Source organism: Leucoraja erinacea, chromosome 14 (assembly GCF_028641065.1).
Source record: "Leucoraja erinacea ecotype New England chromosome 14, Leri_hhj_1, whole genome shotgun sequence".
NCBI classification, from domain to species: domain Eukaryota; kingdom Metazoa; phylum Chordata; class Chondrichthyes; order Rajiformes; family Rajidae; genus Leucoraja; species Leucoraja erinaceus.
Genome location: NC_073390.1, coordinates 28,027,705 through 28,044,104, shown reverse-complemented (window position 1 = coordinate 28,044,104; position 16,400 = coordinate 28,027,705). Strand labels below are relative to the sequence as shown.

The following is a 16,400-nucleotide window of genomic DNA, read 5'->3' as shown; positions in this document are numbered from 1 at the left end:
TTAATTTGTTGCCAGAAAATTCAACTATATAAACCAAGTTTTAATATGATTATACTTAATAGCTGCAACTGGTGTCGGCAAAACATTTCAGAAATGTGGTCACATGCTGTTCATGAGATTCTAATGTAACGGCTAAACAGCTGAGTAAAGAACACTGAATCTGTGATTCGCTGTTGAAATCTTACTCATTAAAAAATCTCTTTTTTTTTAAAGTTTAAAGAAAAATATCCCTGTATTTTTTTAAATAAAAGTACGCTTGCTTAAAATATCTGGGAACTGCATTAGAAATTGTAATATAGTAATAGAAATAGATCAAAGACAGGAGAGACTTCAGAATCTGTAATCTGGACACAAAAAAAAACTGCTTGAAGAACTCAGCAGGTCAGTCAACATCAGCGGTCAGAAATGCACAGTCAATGTTTCAGGTTGAGACCCTGCATCAGGACTCTGCATAGATTAACACATTAAAGATTGATCTAGTTCTTAATTTTTATCTGCCTTCATTTTGTTTTTGAAAATCATGAGTAATAAAATGAATCTGTAGTTTAACCTAAAAACATTAGACCTCTCAACTATGATTGGCTCCCATTTGTTCATTGACCAGATAAACTGTTTACAATTTATCCCCATGGTCACTCAAACTTTCCCCAATCAGAGACATCCCCTGGCTGTCTTTTTGGAACAGTTGAGATTCAAACAAGCTGACACTGCTAAAGTGTCTTCGAGAACAGAATCACAGAGCCGGCAAGTTATACAGCATAGAAACAGGCCTTTTGGCCCAAGTAGACCATGCCAACCAGGTTGTGTACTCAAGCTAGTCTCATTTGCCTCCAAACCTTTGCTATTGATGTATCTGTTCAAATTGTAACTCTACAATGGTTCATAACTGGTTGGAATCTGCCTATTACTTACTTTGACTGTTCCAGATCTATTTCAATGTGATAATAACTCCGGTACCCCCTACCAAAGGCATCTAGCAACTTATTCTGGAGTAAAATTCTGAGGGGGGAATTGGCACTGAAACATAATGTTTTTTTTGCAATTTGGTTTGCACACATCAATAGATTTCCATACATACCAAACTACTGGCTCACTCAAAAGTATGAAGTAGTAATTACACAATAAAGATAAAATATTAATGCCCATCCCCCACAACAGCTAAAGTTTGGATTGGATGTGATGCTTCATTCCCAAGTGCAGAACGTATTTAGAGCATGCAGTGCAGGTGTTACTCTACCTGTGTTTTGGGCACAGATGAATGCCACTTTATTGGTGCCAGGCTTGATTCTCAAAAAGCCACACTCCCTATGCATTGGCTTCCTAGTTTCAGGATTAGAACCATTACATCTGTGAAATAAGTGAAGAAATTGAATTTGAATATATTACAAAAGATCAAAAAAATGTCACCATTAAGTACAGGTTCCCAAGCTAAACGAAACTTCTTGGACGCTTCCCAAGCAGTGGTGTTCATGTTTAAAAATAATTCATATTAACAATGAGACAACATTCATACCTTTAACAGGTAGTCACAGTTGACATATCAGCAATGAGCTCACACTTTATTTCCATTTCAAAAGAAATTGGTTGCTTGCTTATCATTGATGGAATCAAAATCATACATCATCCTTCAGCCCAACTTGACCATGCTGACTAAGATGCCCCATCTAGGCTAATCTCATTTGTCTGTGTTTGGCCCATATCCTTCTAACCCTTAAATGTCCATGTATCTGCCCAAGTGTCTTTTAAATGTTGCTATAGTAGCTGCCTCAAGAACCTCCTCTGGCATCTTGTTACATATATCCAGCACTGCGTGTGAAAAAGGTTGCTTCTGAGGTACCTATTAAATCTTTCCACTCTCACTTAAATCTACGTCCTCTAGTTCTTGATCCCCCTACTCCTACATACGTGAGTATGTTCACGTTCTTCTGAACACCAATTTTACTCTCTCTTCATGGGACAGGATCTTCCTCAGAGTATCATATCTAATGAATCTATATTACACAGAACCCAAGTCAAGCATTTCTTTCCGTCTAAGCACAGAGACCAAAACTACACACAGTGCATCAAATGTAGTCTACATCAAAGCACCATGTAATCTCAGCAAATTGTCATAACTTTTGTACTCAAAACTATTGGTAATAAAGTCCAATATTTAATTTGTGCTGTATCTGTATGTTTACTTTTTGTGAATCATAAACCAGCATACTGTGATCTATTTGTACATCAATGTTTACTCATTTGGCACTGTTTAAATGTTCATATTTTCTCACATCGCATGCCACTTATCATTACTTTGCTCACACATTTAATTCTTACATACCCATTTGAAGAAACCTCACATACACTTTGCAATTCACTTTCCCACCTAGTTGTACCTCATCAGCTAACTGGATATCTTTCAGTGTTTATTCATCCAACTCATTAATACAAATTGTGAATAAGACATCCCCAATCTGTGGTTGCAGAAAAAAGATTTCAGTAACTTAATGATTGTCCATAGTTTGGGTTCACTTGCATCTCTCATGCCACCTATGTGTATACATAAAACTTCAATAATTCAGTACCCAAATGTTGATAAAAAATCCTGATAATCAGGCATTAGGCTCTCTCATTAGTCTGGAATATGAGCTTGATAAGGCCATGTTGCAAACGTGATTAGTGGCTGGAGCTGGAGGTCAGGGTCTGGAACACCAGGTGCCAGGTTGGAGGCTGAAAGTTGGATCTGGAGTGTATGAACATTTCTTACTCCCGTGAAACTTGCTGTGTTCATTGGAGAATTTATTATAACACTTGTAACCAACAAATAAAGTGAAGTAAAAGTGTGTTTGGGTACGAACAGTAGTAACATCCTATAGTTTGGATAATCTGCTAATTTAGCAATGTAACTGAACAATGTAACTGTAACAGATTCCAGGAGTGTTGGATTCTAGAATTTTATTGCAACAAGTTTTTGTGTGCTAGCCAAATCTTTGCTGCAGCATTTCAAAACCTCAATCCTTCACCTATACCCAAGTAACGATGTCAGACAGCAGTATGTCATAATCCCTTGAACTCCAAGTTACTCCACACGTCTATAAGTACCTCTTCCCACCCAACTTCATCAAATCCTATTAACATACCCTTTGTTCATTTGTCCTGCAGCAAGTCCAAGTGGTTGCAAATTCCACACTTTAAAACTTGTGGGTAAAAGTTTCCCCTGACAGTTACAGCTGAGAACAGCATGGTAGTACAAGCAGTAAATAAGAGGAAAGTCTGTGTGGGACTTAAGAATGTAGCAAATACGGGAAGCACTTGCATTGATTAATAAATACTCCTGAAGTGCATCCAATTAATTGCAGAGAGCTGACACATTCTTTGTTCACCATGTTCAGGAAATCTAATAGTCCTGGCACAGAACAGCCTTGCCCAGCCGCATTGAGACAGCCGAATTGATAGATGGTGACAGGACAGGTATTTCGGTAATCATGCATGTGATTCCAGGATGGTAAGATGTCACTTAACAGCTGCAGAGCATCCTGGCAGAAAGAAGAACAAACAAGAAACTATTGTTCATACAGGTATAAACAAGGCAGGTGGAGAAAGGGATGGGATCCTGCAAACAGATTTTAGGGAGATGGTTTTAAAAAGGACTGTACTGCCCTGGGACGACTACTGGTGCCACCTGCTAAGTATATAGAAATAGAAGGAAATAGCAATGGATGCATTTGGGACGGATGGTTTTTGATTGGGAGGAATTAGAATAGTTTCTGGGACAGGTGGAACCTGCACAAATTACAGACAGATATTAGAAGGCATTCAGGAAGGAGCGAAACAAAGTAGCTCGTCGAAGTACGTACATGGTAAATGGTAGGGAATTGAAGAATACAGTTGAACAGAGGGATCTGGGTATAACCGTGCATAGTTCCTTGAAGGTGGAATCTCATATAGATAGGGTGGTAAAGAAAGCTTTTGGTATGCTAGCCTTTATAAATCAGAGCATTGAGTATAGAAGCTGGGATGTAATGTTAAAATTGTACAAGGCATTGGTGAGACCAAATCTGGAGTATGGTGTACAATTTTGGTCGCCAAATTATAGGAAGGATGTCAACAAAATAGAGAGAGTACAGAGGAGATTTACTAGAATGTTGCCTGGGTTTCAACAACTAAGTTACAGAGATAGGTTGAATAAGTTAGGTCTTTATTCTCTGGAGCGCAGAAGGTTAAGGGGGGACCTGATAGAGGTCTTTAAAATGATGAGAGGGATAGACCGAGTTGATGTGGACAAGCTTTTCCCTTTGAGAATAGGGAAAATTCAAACAAGAGGACATGACTTCAGAATTAAGGCACAGAAGTTTAGGGGTAATATGAGGGGGAACTTCTTTACGCAGAGAGTGGTAGCGGTGTGGAATGAGCTCCCAGTGGAAGTGGTGGAGGCAGGTTCATTGGTATCATTTAAAAATAAATTGGATAGGCATATGGATGAGAAGGGAATGGAGGGTTATGGTACGAGTGCAGGCAGGTGGGACTAAGGGGAAAAAAAATTTGTTCGGCATGGACTTGTAGGGCCGAGATGGCCTGTTTCCGTGCTGTAATTGTTATATGGTTATATGGAAGTGAGGAATGTTGAGGATTAAATAATGGCAAGCAGCAAAAGATGTGCAGAAAAATATTAAATGGAGCAAAATTAAAGGTGCTATATCTAAATGCATGCAGCGTTCTCAACAAAATAGGTAAATTAACTGCACAAACAGAAGTAAATGTTTATGATTGCCATTGCAGAAATCGCAGGCTACTGATTGACCAAACCTGGAGCAGAATGGCAAAGATGCAAGGCAGCGTTATTAATAAAGGATGACATTAATTTATGGTGAGAAACCATCTTATCTCAGCAAATCATGAGATGGAGGGATTCCAGGAATATAGGAATAGGGCAGGAAAGTGGCAATGAGGTAGATCAGCCATAATTTGATCAATGGTGGAAGAAGCGCGAAAGGTCAAAATGCCCACTCCTGCCACCGATTCTGATGCAATGTTCTAATCGATGGTTAATCTGCAAAATATCAGCACCACCTACTTATTTTAGAAATTAGATTTTTGTAACAAAATGGGAAAACCAAATCTCCTGGAAAGAGCTAACCAGAAAGCCGCATTATCACTTGTATTGCTGAAGGTCAACATTTAACTAGGAAAAGAAGACATCTTGACTTACGAAATATTCAGCATGGGCTGACCAACATGTGTGATTTTGATTTCCTCCATGAACTTGAAAGGTTTAATGGTTGGGTAGCAACCTTCCCCCGGTGTGTCTGAAATCCATGTACCCAACATCCACGAGAGGGGCTCAATGGCTGGGTTCAAACAAACTACAGGAGAAAAACAAAACAATTAAAGAAGTCAAAAGACTTGCCTTTTATGACTGGCGGAAGAGCAAAATAGATTAAATACAAATAGGAACGTGATGTGGCCATTTAGCCTCTTAAACTTGTTTCACCATTCAACAAGAATGAGGCAGATTTTCTACCACAACACTACTTTCCCACATACAGCATACAGAATCCATCAATCTCTATTTTCAATGAATTGGCCTCAGCAGTCTTTTGGAGTAGAAAATACCAAAAGATGCACTATTTAAAAAAATGTACAGAGGCAACCGAAGTTCCAAGAAAAGCAAAAGTGACCAATTTTTGTGATATTGGTTGAGGAATAAATAATATCTAAGGAACCAATTCCATCAGGAACATTTTGATGATCCTATAGCAAGACACATGTTTGAGAACAAAGTGATCTTTATTGGCAGATACAGTCAGACACTCGCGCGCTGAGAGTGAGCACTGAGCGCTGGTCCTGCTCTACACCATCTACACACATGACTGCACCCCCGCCCACCACAGCAACACCATTGTCAAATTTGCGGATGACACTATGGTGGTGGGACTCATCTCTGGGGGGGGGACGAGTACGCCTATCGGGATGAGGCGGAGCAGCTGACAGTGTGGTGTGGAGAAAATAACCTGCTCCTCAACACCTTAAAGGCATAGGAAATAATAATAGACTTCAGGAAGAATAAAACAGACATGGTACCATTAATTATCAGAGGGGACTGTGTGGAGAGGGTGGCGGATTTCCTCTCAGGTCCTCCTCAATATGGGAATCCATATTGAGGAGGACCTGACGTGGAGCGTGAACACCTCTGCGCTGCTGAAAAAGGTCCAGCAGAGACTGCACTTCCTGAGGGTGCTCAGGAAGAATAACATCAATCAGAGACTGCTGCTGTCCTTTTATCGGTGCTCCATTGAGAGCATCCTAACATACTGTGTATGCGTATGGTACACCAGCTGCACAGCGGCTCAGAGGAAAGCGCTCCAGAGGGCCATTGACAACGCCCAGAGGATTGTCGGCTGCCCTCTCCTTACCTTGGAGGACTTACACAGTTCCCGCTGCATCAAGAAATCCCAGAGTATTATAAAGGACATTTCCCACTCCCTGTTTGAACTGTTGCCGTCAGGCAGACGGTACAGATCTACAAGGACAAGGACAAACAGACTTAAAAACAGTTTTTACCCCACTGCTATAAAGGCACTAAATGTAGCCGCCAAGGAACGCAGGGGCGATACATACTAAGGGACTGTGGTACACTGTGAAATCGTCAGAAGGATGTAGGGTTGGGTGTTTATGCGTGCTATTTTCATGATATTTATTTTAGTTGTTTATCTTTTTTAATATTTTACCTTGTATGTATCGTTAGCTTTTAGAAATGTTTGAATGGTGCACTGACTGGCTGACATTTTTAAATTTCATTGTACATGGTTCATGTGACAATGACAATAAAGAAACTATTCTATATTCTGAGTCCCTACCAGTTGGGCAGGCCCGTGACTCATGACGTCATCTCCCCGCCAAACGCAGTCACGTGCCCAATCCAGTTCTTCTAACGAGGGTTCGATCTATTATTGGTCTAATCACCAGATGGTGCCACAATCCCTTCCTACTCCATTCTGATGTTTCCACCTGTTTTAAGACCAGTATCATCATCGGTGCCAAAGAAAACCAAGGCAGTGTGCCTTACTGATTATTGTTTAGTGGCTCTGATATCCACACTATGAAGTTCAGCCGAGAGGCTGGCCAGGGCACATTAACTCCAACCTTGCCTACTGTTGCCAATAAACTAATTAATTGCCCACTGTTGCAACAGGTTCACAACATACACCATGTCCCTGGCTCCATGCTCAATGCTCAAATATCTGGATAACAAGGACACCTATAGCAGACTCATTTTTATTGATTATCGCTCCGCCTTCAATATTATAATCCAAACCAAACTCATTTCCAAACTCCTGGACCTAGAAATCAGCAGCACCATCTGCAACTTCCTGACCCATAGACCAACGCTGCAACACTATATTCTGCACTCTGTTCATTTTTAACCTTGCTCTACCTGCAGTAATTGTACATGGTTTGATCATACGGTACAGTATGATATGACTGGACAGTGTGCAAACCCTTATATTTTCAACTCTATCTCAGTACACATGACAATGATAAACCTACACCAATGGGGAACTATAGTTGAAGGCTTCACAGGACAGAAATTTGACAAATTATTAAAGTTACAATGCAGATCTCTCAAACAATATTCCCACCATGAACAGTTACCGGTTAGAGGGCAGAAATACCCAAGGCCCGTCACATACTTTCAACATCTCCCACAGCAAATCCCAATTTTCAAATTGCTCAGTAACAATTGGCCATTCTAGATATATTTAAAACTACTTCACCTATTATGAAACACTTTTTTTTTTCAAGAACTTGTTTTCTTGCTATTGTCTCAGTTACATTCTGGGCCTGTCTTAGATGAACTTGAGTGCAAGGATGCCATGTAATTAGGTGACCTATGGGAGTGACTGGCATCCCCACCTCCACCTTGCCTGCAGCAATTGTATCTTGGAACATCAAGATGCCAGTCCTGTCTTGCCCTTAACCAGGTTTTCTCAACAGCTATAATGTTCCAGTTGCTTAGTAGGTGCTGGAAGTATTATCCCATGGCTATCGCTAAAGGTGACCTTTATCTGCTAATGGTAGCGCATACTTGCCTTGCAGAATCAATCCCCAAGACCTCTGAGCTTACAATGTTCTCGCATGTGAAGCAGTAAGACTATTTCTTACTGTAAGGTGGGGCTAACAGTGACGCAATGGAACATCAAGAACAGGAAAACGACAACTCGCTCATTCAGGTGAATCAGGACTAGAAGAGTTGAGCTACAAACTAGTCCAGCAACCGCCCAAGAGTCACACTCAGTAATGTGTTTCAACAGGTACTTAATAGTCTGTCTCCTTAGCAGAACATTTCCCTTTACTATTGGGAGGAGAATCCTTGCTGATTTTGGCAGCACAGTGTATTCATTATTTAGTGATCCTGGACTTCTTTTTTCAGACTGAGGAACTCAGGAAACTCATGGCATCACAGAAAGGATACTGCCCTCTGCCCTCCCTCAACTGATGATTAAATACAGAATCAAGAGACAGAACATAACTTGGATGGGGTCATTCAACCCCCCATTACCAACAGTTGCTCAGTATCTTCACCACAGTTGAGCGGTCTGAGGCCAGGTGAACATAGCCTCAGCGACTGAACTGCAGCAACTAAGGTAGGAAATTCCTACATCCGTACTCCTTTCAGAGGTGCAGATTTGCATAACCGTTGGGGTGGTCATCATACAGTCCTCGTGGGGTGTAATACCTGACTTTATTGAAAGGCAACCCCCCCCCTACGCTGCAGTGAAAGATAGAAGTGAGCCCGAGTGTCTTAGAACAGGAACCCATGTGTGTGGTTACTGTCAGCACAGGAGGTTTGTCTTTATTCCTGAAATAATAATCACCACTGACAAAGCTTTTCCAGTGATGTCAATGAAGAGGTGAATTTCCAGCCGAATAGTTAGCATCCTGGGAAGTACTTATCGTGAAATCTCCATTTTATTTAAATAGAGCTCAGAACATTGGGGGGGAAGTTGAGTACAGTACAGTATTTCCATAATTTATTGATACTGTACTGGTAGTCTTTTGAATTAATGACGGTCCATTCCATCACAATTTTTTCATTTCTTCTGTCCTCTTGTTCCCCTGTGTTCAATTAAAAACTTATCCCACTTCTAAATTCTTAGAAACAATGACACAGAATGTCAAAAAGCTGGAGTAACAGCGGGGCAGGCAGCATCTCTGGAGAGAAGGATTTGGTGATGTTTCGGGTCTCAACCCGAAACGTCACCTATTCCTTCTCTCCAGAGACACTGCCTGTCCTGCTGAGTGCAGCTTCTTCCTACTACAGAATGTCAAATCTCTCTTTCCCTGTACAACAGCAACCTAACCAAAGCAATTCAACCACTTATTGTTTCAGAATTCCAGCATTTGCTAACTAATCTCATGTGCCTATACATGATCCATATCCTTCCATTCCCAGCATATCCATGGGCCTATCTAAAAATCTCTGAAAGGGCCTGTCCCACTAACGTGATTTTTCAGCGACTGTCTTGACCTTCAAGCTCAAGGGCATTCGCCTGAAAAACCTCGAGCTGGATCGACCGTCAGCAATGAAACCGCGAGCTGGATCGACCGTCTGCACACACACACAAACACATCGCAAAGGTAGGGGCCAGGGAAAGCTGGGGAGCACTGTCTGAAATTCACACCCGCGATGAACAGGAAGGTAAAAAGACGGCTGGCACAATTATCGTAAGACCTTTAGAGAGCGCGCGGGGGGGGGGGGGGGGGGGGGGGGGGGGGGGAGGGGGGAGAGAGGGGGAGAGAAGGGGGGAGAAGGGGGGAGAAGAAGGGGGGGAGAAGGAGTGGAGACACTTTTAAGAAGCCAGCCAACTTGTAATAAAGTTTAGCGGGCATTACCGGTCAGTTTACTTACCTTTTTTTTCTCGAGCTATCGACTACCTTCGATTACCTACGATAGCATTACGACCTACCTCGACTAAACCTACGAGTAAAAAAATATAGATTTTTTTCCATGGCAAACTTTTTTTTTGTACTCACGGGCATTTTTCAGCTTGCTGAAAAAAAACCGCTGCGACCTAACTGAGGCCTCGAGTACGTGGGGACTACTCTCGAGCATGAAGGAGAGTTACAAAGACCTCCTAGGACCTTGTGTCGACCATGCTGTGAGAATGAGTCGAGGGCAAACTCTTCTAAAGTCGCGAATTAGGTCCCCGCAATGGGACAGGCCCTTAAATGTCACTATCATATCTGCCTCCACCACGCCCGCCAGTGTGTTTCAGCCACTCACCAGTCTCTCTATAAAAAAAAACTTGCCCTGTGCATCTGCTTTAAACTCTCCCCATTCACTTTCAAGACATGCTGTCTAGTATTTAACATATTCACACAATGCAAAATGTCCCGACTGTCTACACTATCTATTGTATCTACTTCCATCAGGTCTTCCCTCAACCTACGCACTCCAGAGAAAACAAGCCTAGTCAGTCCAACTTCTCCTTGAATCTAATACCCTGTAATCCAGGCATTCTGTTAAATCAATTCTGCACCCATTTCAAAGCCTCCACATTCTTCCTGTAATGGGATGAGCTGTCCCTTAATATCTTCCTATTCCTTATACTCAATGCCCAACCAATGAAAGCAACTATACCAAATGCCTATCTTACTAGTCTTTCTACTTGTCTTGCCACTTTCAGGGAGCTGTGGATTTGCTACTTAAGATACCTCGGCACAGTTAAGGATCCTGCCATTAACTGTATACTTTCCCCTTACATTCAACCTCCCAAAGTGTTACACCACACACTTACTCGGATTAAACTCCTTCTGCTATTACTCTGAAGGTAGATAAAAATGCTGGAGAAACTCAGCGGGTGAGGCAGCATCTATGGAGTGAAGGAAAAGGTGACGTTTCGGGCTGAGACCCTTCTTCAGACTGCTCTTTTTCCCTTGCTGATCTACATCCTGCTGTTCACTTTGACAACCTGTCCGCAACACCAGCAATCTTGGTGTCCTGCAGATTTGTTGATATTCCATTGCGAGGAGATGTCTGTGAGTGAATATTGTTGACAGCACATTTCAAGGAGCAGGAATACATGCTGAAGGACTCTCAGAGCCGTCTCCACAATGGTTCTGTTGGCGAGGACCACCGCTTAACATCTTGCTGACAATGGACACCAAGGGTTGGACTATGTATCTGCGTCCCCAACACTCACCGCTGCATTAAGGAAGAAATGCGGCTGGCTTAAGTAATAATGGCATTTGCTGAATATGCTGTGTTTACTGAATATATTAACGTATAGATTTGAAACAAAAAATTATTATGCCTCATTTTGCATCATTGGTTTTTTTTGGGCTATTCAAACAATTTAATTTCTCCTGAGAGCTAGCTTGAGTGAATAATTTGACAGCAAGGATAGAAGACTGAGAAAGTACATCTTCAATTATCATGTTCAGTCAAGTTAATAGTTTCAAAAATGTATTTTCAATTATCACAGATTATAACCTCAAATACGTCATATGATGCAAGTAGTGTGACTTGTCACACAGCAAAGTAATCAAAAACTTTCTGTACACACGAATTGCCAGTTTGGCAACTTATTATTGCTCTCTATTGTCTACTTTCACAGCTACACCATGAATTAAATCAAACTCTCAGAGTCACTGAGAAGAGTGATTGTTGGCATGTGTCTCTGTAGATATCGATAACCCATGCTCCAAGGTGAAGAAGTACTGTCATTGTGACTGTGCATACAACTGGCCAGGGCCTCCATCCTTATGGACCTTATTTCAAATACAAACACCTGTCTCGACTAGAGAATTTTTTTAAATGTAGGATGATTACGGGAAATGTCAAATCAGATTTATTGTCATATGCACAGTGTGAAGAGGTAAATGAAAATCTTGCTAAGAGCAGTATGACAGGCACATAGTCCGAGTCAAAATATAAAAATTAAACATAAATTATGCTTACGTTACACAAGACAGTGAGAACGGCAAAGACAGCAAAAACATATTTAGCAAACAAGTCCCACCATGGTAGTGCAAGACGTGGGTCTGTATCAGGCACGTGCCGTCAGGGTGGGCAAGGTAGGCAGTGCCTACCCTGACTAAAATTATAAAATTGTAATTATTAAATATAAATAGTAAAGGCACCCAAGAGGAGGAGGTGTTATCACCGACCCACATTGACCAAGGTCTACCAATGAAGAAGTCAAGGATCCAGTTGCAAAAGGAAGTACTGAGGCCCAGGTCTTGGAGCTTGGTGATGAGTTCAAGTTCAAGTTTGCATTTATTGTCACTTAACCAACTACGGTACAGTGAAATTTGAGTTACCATATAGTGAAAAGAACACTATACACGCATAAAATAAATTTAACATAAACATCCACCACAGTGGAATCAACATTCCTCACTGTGATGGAAGGCAATGAAGTTCAGTCATCTTCCTTCTTCGTTCATCCCTGGTGGTCGGGACATTGAACCCTCCGCAGTTCGCCGCTGTTGACGGTCCGATGTTCAAGCCCTCTCGTCGGGATGATTGAAACTCCAGTGTCGGGACAGATTGGAACACTCCACGGCATGGAGCTACCGAGTCGGCCACTTCTTACCGGAGACCACGGGCGTCATGGTGTTAAAGTCCACAGGCCCTGCGGTCGGAGCTCTTCTTCTGGCGATCCTCGGCAAAGAATCCCCGGCTCCGTGATGGTAAGTTCACGCCACACCCGCCGCTTATAGCTCCGGGCCGGTCTCCAGGAAAGGCCGCACCACTCCAGGTTGTTTGGCCGCAGGGGTGGACGGAGATGCGACACGGAGCAAATCGCATCTCCGTCGAGGTAAGTGACCGAAAATAAGTTTCCCTCTATTCCCCCCTCCCCCCCCCACATAAACTAACCATGAAACATTGAAACAAACTTTTAGAACATACTTAAAATAATAAAGATAGTAGAACGGAAACACAGACTATTGCCACGACGGTGGCGCCACAAGGGATAATTGTGTTGAACAAGCTGTATTCAATTAACAGCAGCCAGACGTGTATGAATTGATCAAGGAGAGGGATAAAGTCATAGAGGATTAAATAGTAAACCGTGTCCAGTACAACAAAGGCAAATCAGTGAACAGGTGAGAGCAGTGAACTTCAGCGTGGCATACACAAAGAAAAAGATTCGCACTTACGTCATCTCACTTGAGTAATATTGCAAAGGGCCTCACGGCCATTAAAAGTCTTTTTAAGTATATTCACTGTGTAACCAAAAAAAACTGCACCAGCCCAACTTTACATAAAAACAATGGGAGAATTACCTGATAATCATTTCTGGTATGCAGGATAAATATTGGTCAGATTACTTGTTTATTTTCTTGGGCAATGCTTGACGTTGCTTCCTGCATTTCCCATAATCTGAAATGTTATAACACCATTACACTGCAACTCATGGGGTGGGAAATTGCAACCTTCACGTGGTCCACCCTGTTTCGACTAATGCAATCAACCCGACGTGCAGAAACAATTAGATCAAATAGAACAAGTTGACCTACAACTTTAGGCGGTGCACGCCATACACAAGAAGAACTGCAACTGATAATTGTGAAAAGGTGATCCACCCCTCACTCTTTTACCCTGTTAACAATCTGTGACCGAAGTTTGATTGAGTGGCTCAGCACACTTTGGTTCCTGGCTCACCATGAGTCTGCTATGCACCTGGAACTGCCCACCCTATGTTGCCCTACAATTCTAAGCTTACACAACCAATGTAACTTGTAACAAAGTCACACTTGCCACCTTTTGTTGCATGAAATGCATCTCAAGAAACCAAACTGCTAACTCAAATTATGCAAAACCAGTAATGTGCATCAAATTCAGTTTCAAGGGAAATAATAATAGAATAATGTCCCATCTTGCTTCGCATTCTTTTTGTCAGCAGTTCACAGATTTGTTGGTGTTATTATTATTGACAGCAAGGGCATGATCCTTACTGAGCAATCAAGGAAAATGCCGGAAGCAGCGTCAACCAATGTACATTATTTTTCAGCCTTTGAACCAGAGGTTCAATGGAGCAAATGCAGCTGGCTGCAGAAATTAGATTCCATTTTACATTTGTTTCACAAGGACTTGCAAGCTGGCATCAAGCAAGGCTTTCTTTGCTCCAACACATTTTCATTCTTTCATGCTGTAACTGTGTGCCTCATTTCCAACAGACTCCCTGCTGGAGTGAACCTAACCTAAAGGAATAATGAGAAAATAATTCAACTGCAGCACCTACACTCAAGAATCAAGGTCACCTCGACTTCAGTAGTCAAGGTACATTGCGACGATGGTGCTTGCATTTGTGCACAGAGACCAAACTCAAGTCATCATCAACTCTTTCACCGAAGCAGAGTAGAGAATGGGCCTTCCATTAAACATATGGAAAATAAGCTTCCTCTGCCAAGCTGCCCCAATTCTACAAAATTTCCCATCGGTGAACCAAAGTGTAGAGGCGGCGACTGTTTTACCGAATACTTGAGCTCAGTCTGCCAGACCTGCTGGATTTCCTGGCTGCTAACCATTTTAACTCCATTTCCTGTTCCCATACAACCTTTCTGTGCTGGGCTGCCTCCATTGCCCAAGTGAGTTGGAGGAAATGCATATTTATTTGTGGAAATTGGAGGAACAGCATCTCATATTCTATTTGAGTAGCTGATAACTCAATTGTATAAAGTGAATTATCCAATATTAAGCAGCTAACACTGACCCTTCCCCACCACCCCTATTTTCTCCCTCCTCTCTTCCCTTTGCCCCACCTGGATACACACCTATTTCTCCTTCCATCTCTCCTTTTCCCCTTCTCTTGTCCCATTCCACCTACATCCCTTCCTCTGGTCTCACATTTCACACTTATTGTCTCCTTATCTCACAGCCTTTAGTAGTCTTTTCATCTCTGGCTTGTGTCCACCCATCTGCCAATCAACCCCCCTCATCTACATCCACTATCACTTGCCTGGCTTTGCCCCGCTCCCACCTCTCTCCCAGCTTTCTTCCCCATACTACAGTCTGCATAAGGACCCCGACCCAAAACGTCACCTATGCACATGCTCCAGAGATGCAGCCTGACCCACTGAGTTACTTCAGCACTTTATGCCTTTGTTTGTAAACCAGCATCTGCACCTTTAACTTGAAGAAAGAGCGAGAAGTCAAAAGAGAACTTATGGAGCGCGAGGGCTAATTCCGCCATGCGGAGGAAAGTGTTAGCAGAGGTGAACTGATTATGTGCCTGTTAAAGGTAGAACCAGAGGAACCTTCCTGGTGTGGAGTGTGGATGAAAGGAACTGGACATCCATGGTAAGGATGAGCCTAGGCATTCAAGATGCAATTTAAACAAAGTACTTTAACAAAATGCCAGACACAGACAGTCCATAATAGCACGAGGCCAAGTCCACACAAAAAAACAAATATGGAACAGTTCGAGGGAGGGAGGCAAGTGGTGATGCCTCGAACGTCGAAACACGCAGAAACTTTTAAAACAGATTTCTGCAGTATCGCAGCGATACACAGAGATGTTTAATATAACCATATAACAATTACAGCACGGAAACAGGCCATCTCGGCCCTACAAGTCCGTGCCAAACAACTTTTGTCCCTTAATGTACCGCTGTATCTCCTCCGAATTCCAAAAATGATTAAACTCACTAGTTTTTGTGTTTGGATGGGAGCTCGGCAACACACCTCCTCGCGTTACCAGCTTGGAGGGGTTGATGGTATTGAACGTCAAGCTGTAGTCTATAAACAGCCTGACGTATGGGTTTTTATTGTCACAATGTGGTCCAGTGCAGAATGGAGAGCCTGTGAGATTGCATGCTCCGTTGATTTGTTGTGGCGGTAGGCAAACTGTTGTGGGTCGAGGTTCTTGTTGAGGTAGCAGTTGATATGCGCCATAACCAAGCTCTCAAAGCTCTTTATCAACACGGAAGTTAGTGCCACCGGTCGATAGTCGTTGAGGCACGTCACCTTACTCTTCATGGGTATTATTGATGCCCTCTTAAAGCAGATGGGAACCTCAGACCTCAGTAATGAGCGTTTGAAAATGTCCACAAAAACTCCAGCCAGTTGGTCTGCACAGATTTTAAGAACACGACCAAGGGGAAAAAAAATTTGTTCGGCACGGACTTGTAGGGCCGAGATGGCCTGTTTCCGTGCTGTAATTGTTATATGGTTATATTATATGGTTATACCATCTGGTCCAGATGCTATCCAAGGGTTCACCCCCCCGAAGGATCTTCCTACATAAGCCTCTGTGACTGTAATACCATCCGGGCGTATAGGGGGCTCGGGAAGGCACATCAGTGTTCTACCTATCAAAGCGGCCTCGTCAGGGAGTGATGCTTCGATGTCGCTTGAGCTGCCCCCTGAATGCCCGGGATCTGGTCCTCAGAAGAATGCAGATCTCCTGGTT

At 42.5% G+C, this 16,400-nt stretch overlaps 1 protein-coding gene across 1 annotated transcript in view; it reads right to left on the bottom strand.

The window, feature by feature from the left end:
- thap4 (THAP domain containing 4) overlaps positions 1-16,400 on the bottom strand; it is a 38,963-nt gene that overhangs the window by 16,771 nt on the left and 5,792 nt on the right. Inside the window, exons 2-3 of the mRNA XM_055645940.1 lie at positions 5,189-5,342; positions 1,238-1,347 (exon numbers count right to left, since the gene is read on the bottom strand). Of these exons, the coding sequence (XP_055501915.1) occupies positions 1,238-1,347; positions 5,189-5,342 (264 nt within the window). The remainder of the gene's footprint in view (positions 1-1,237; positions 1,348-5,188; positions 5,343-16,400) is intronic.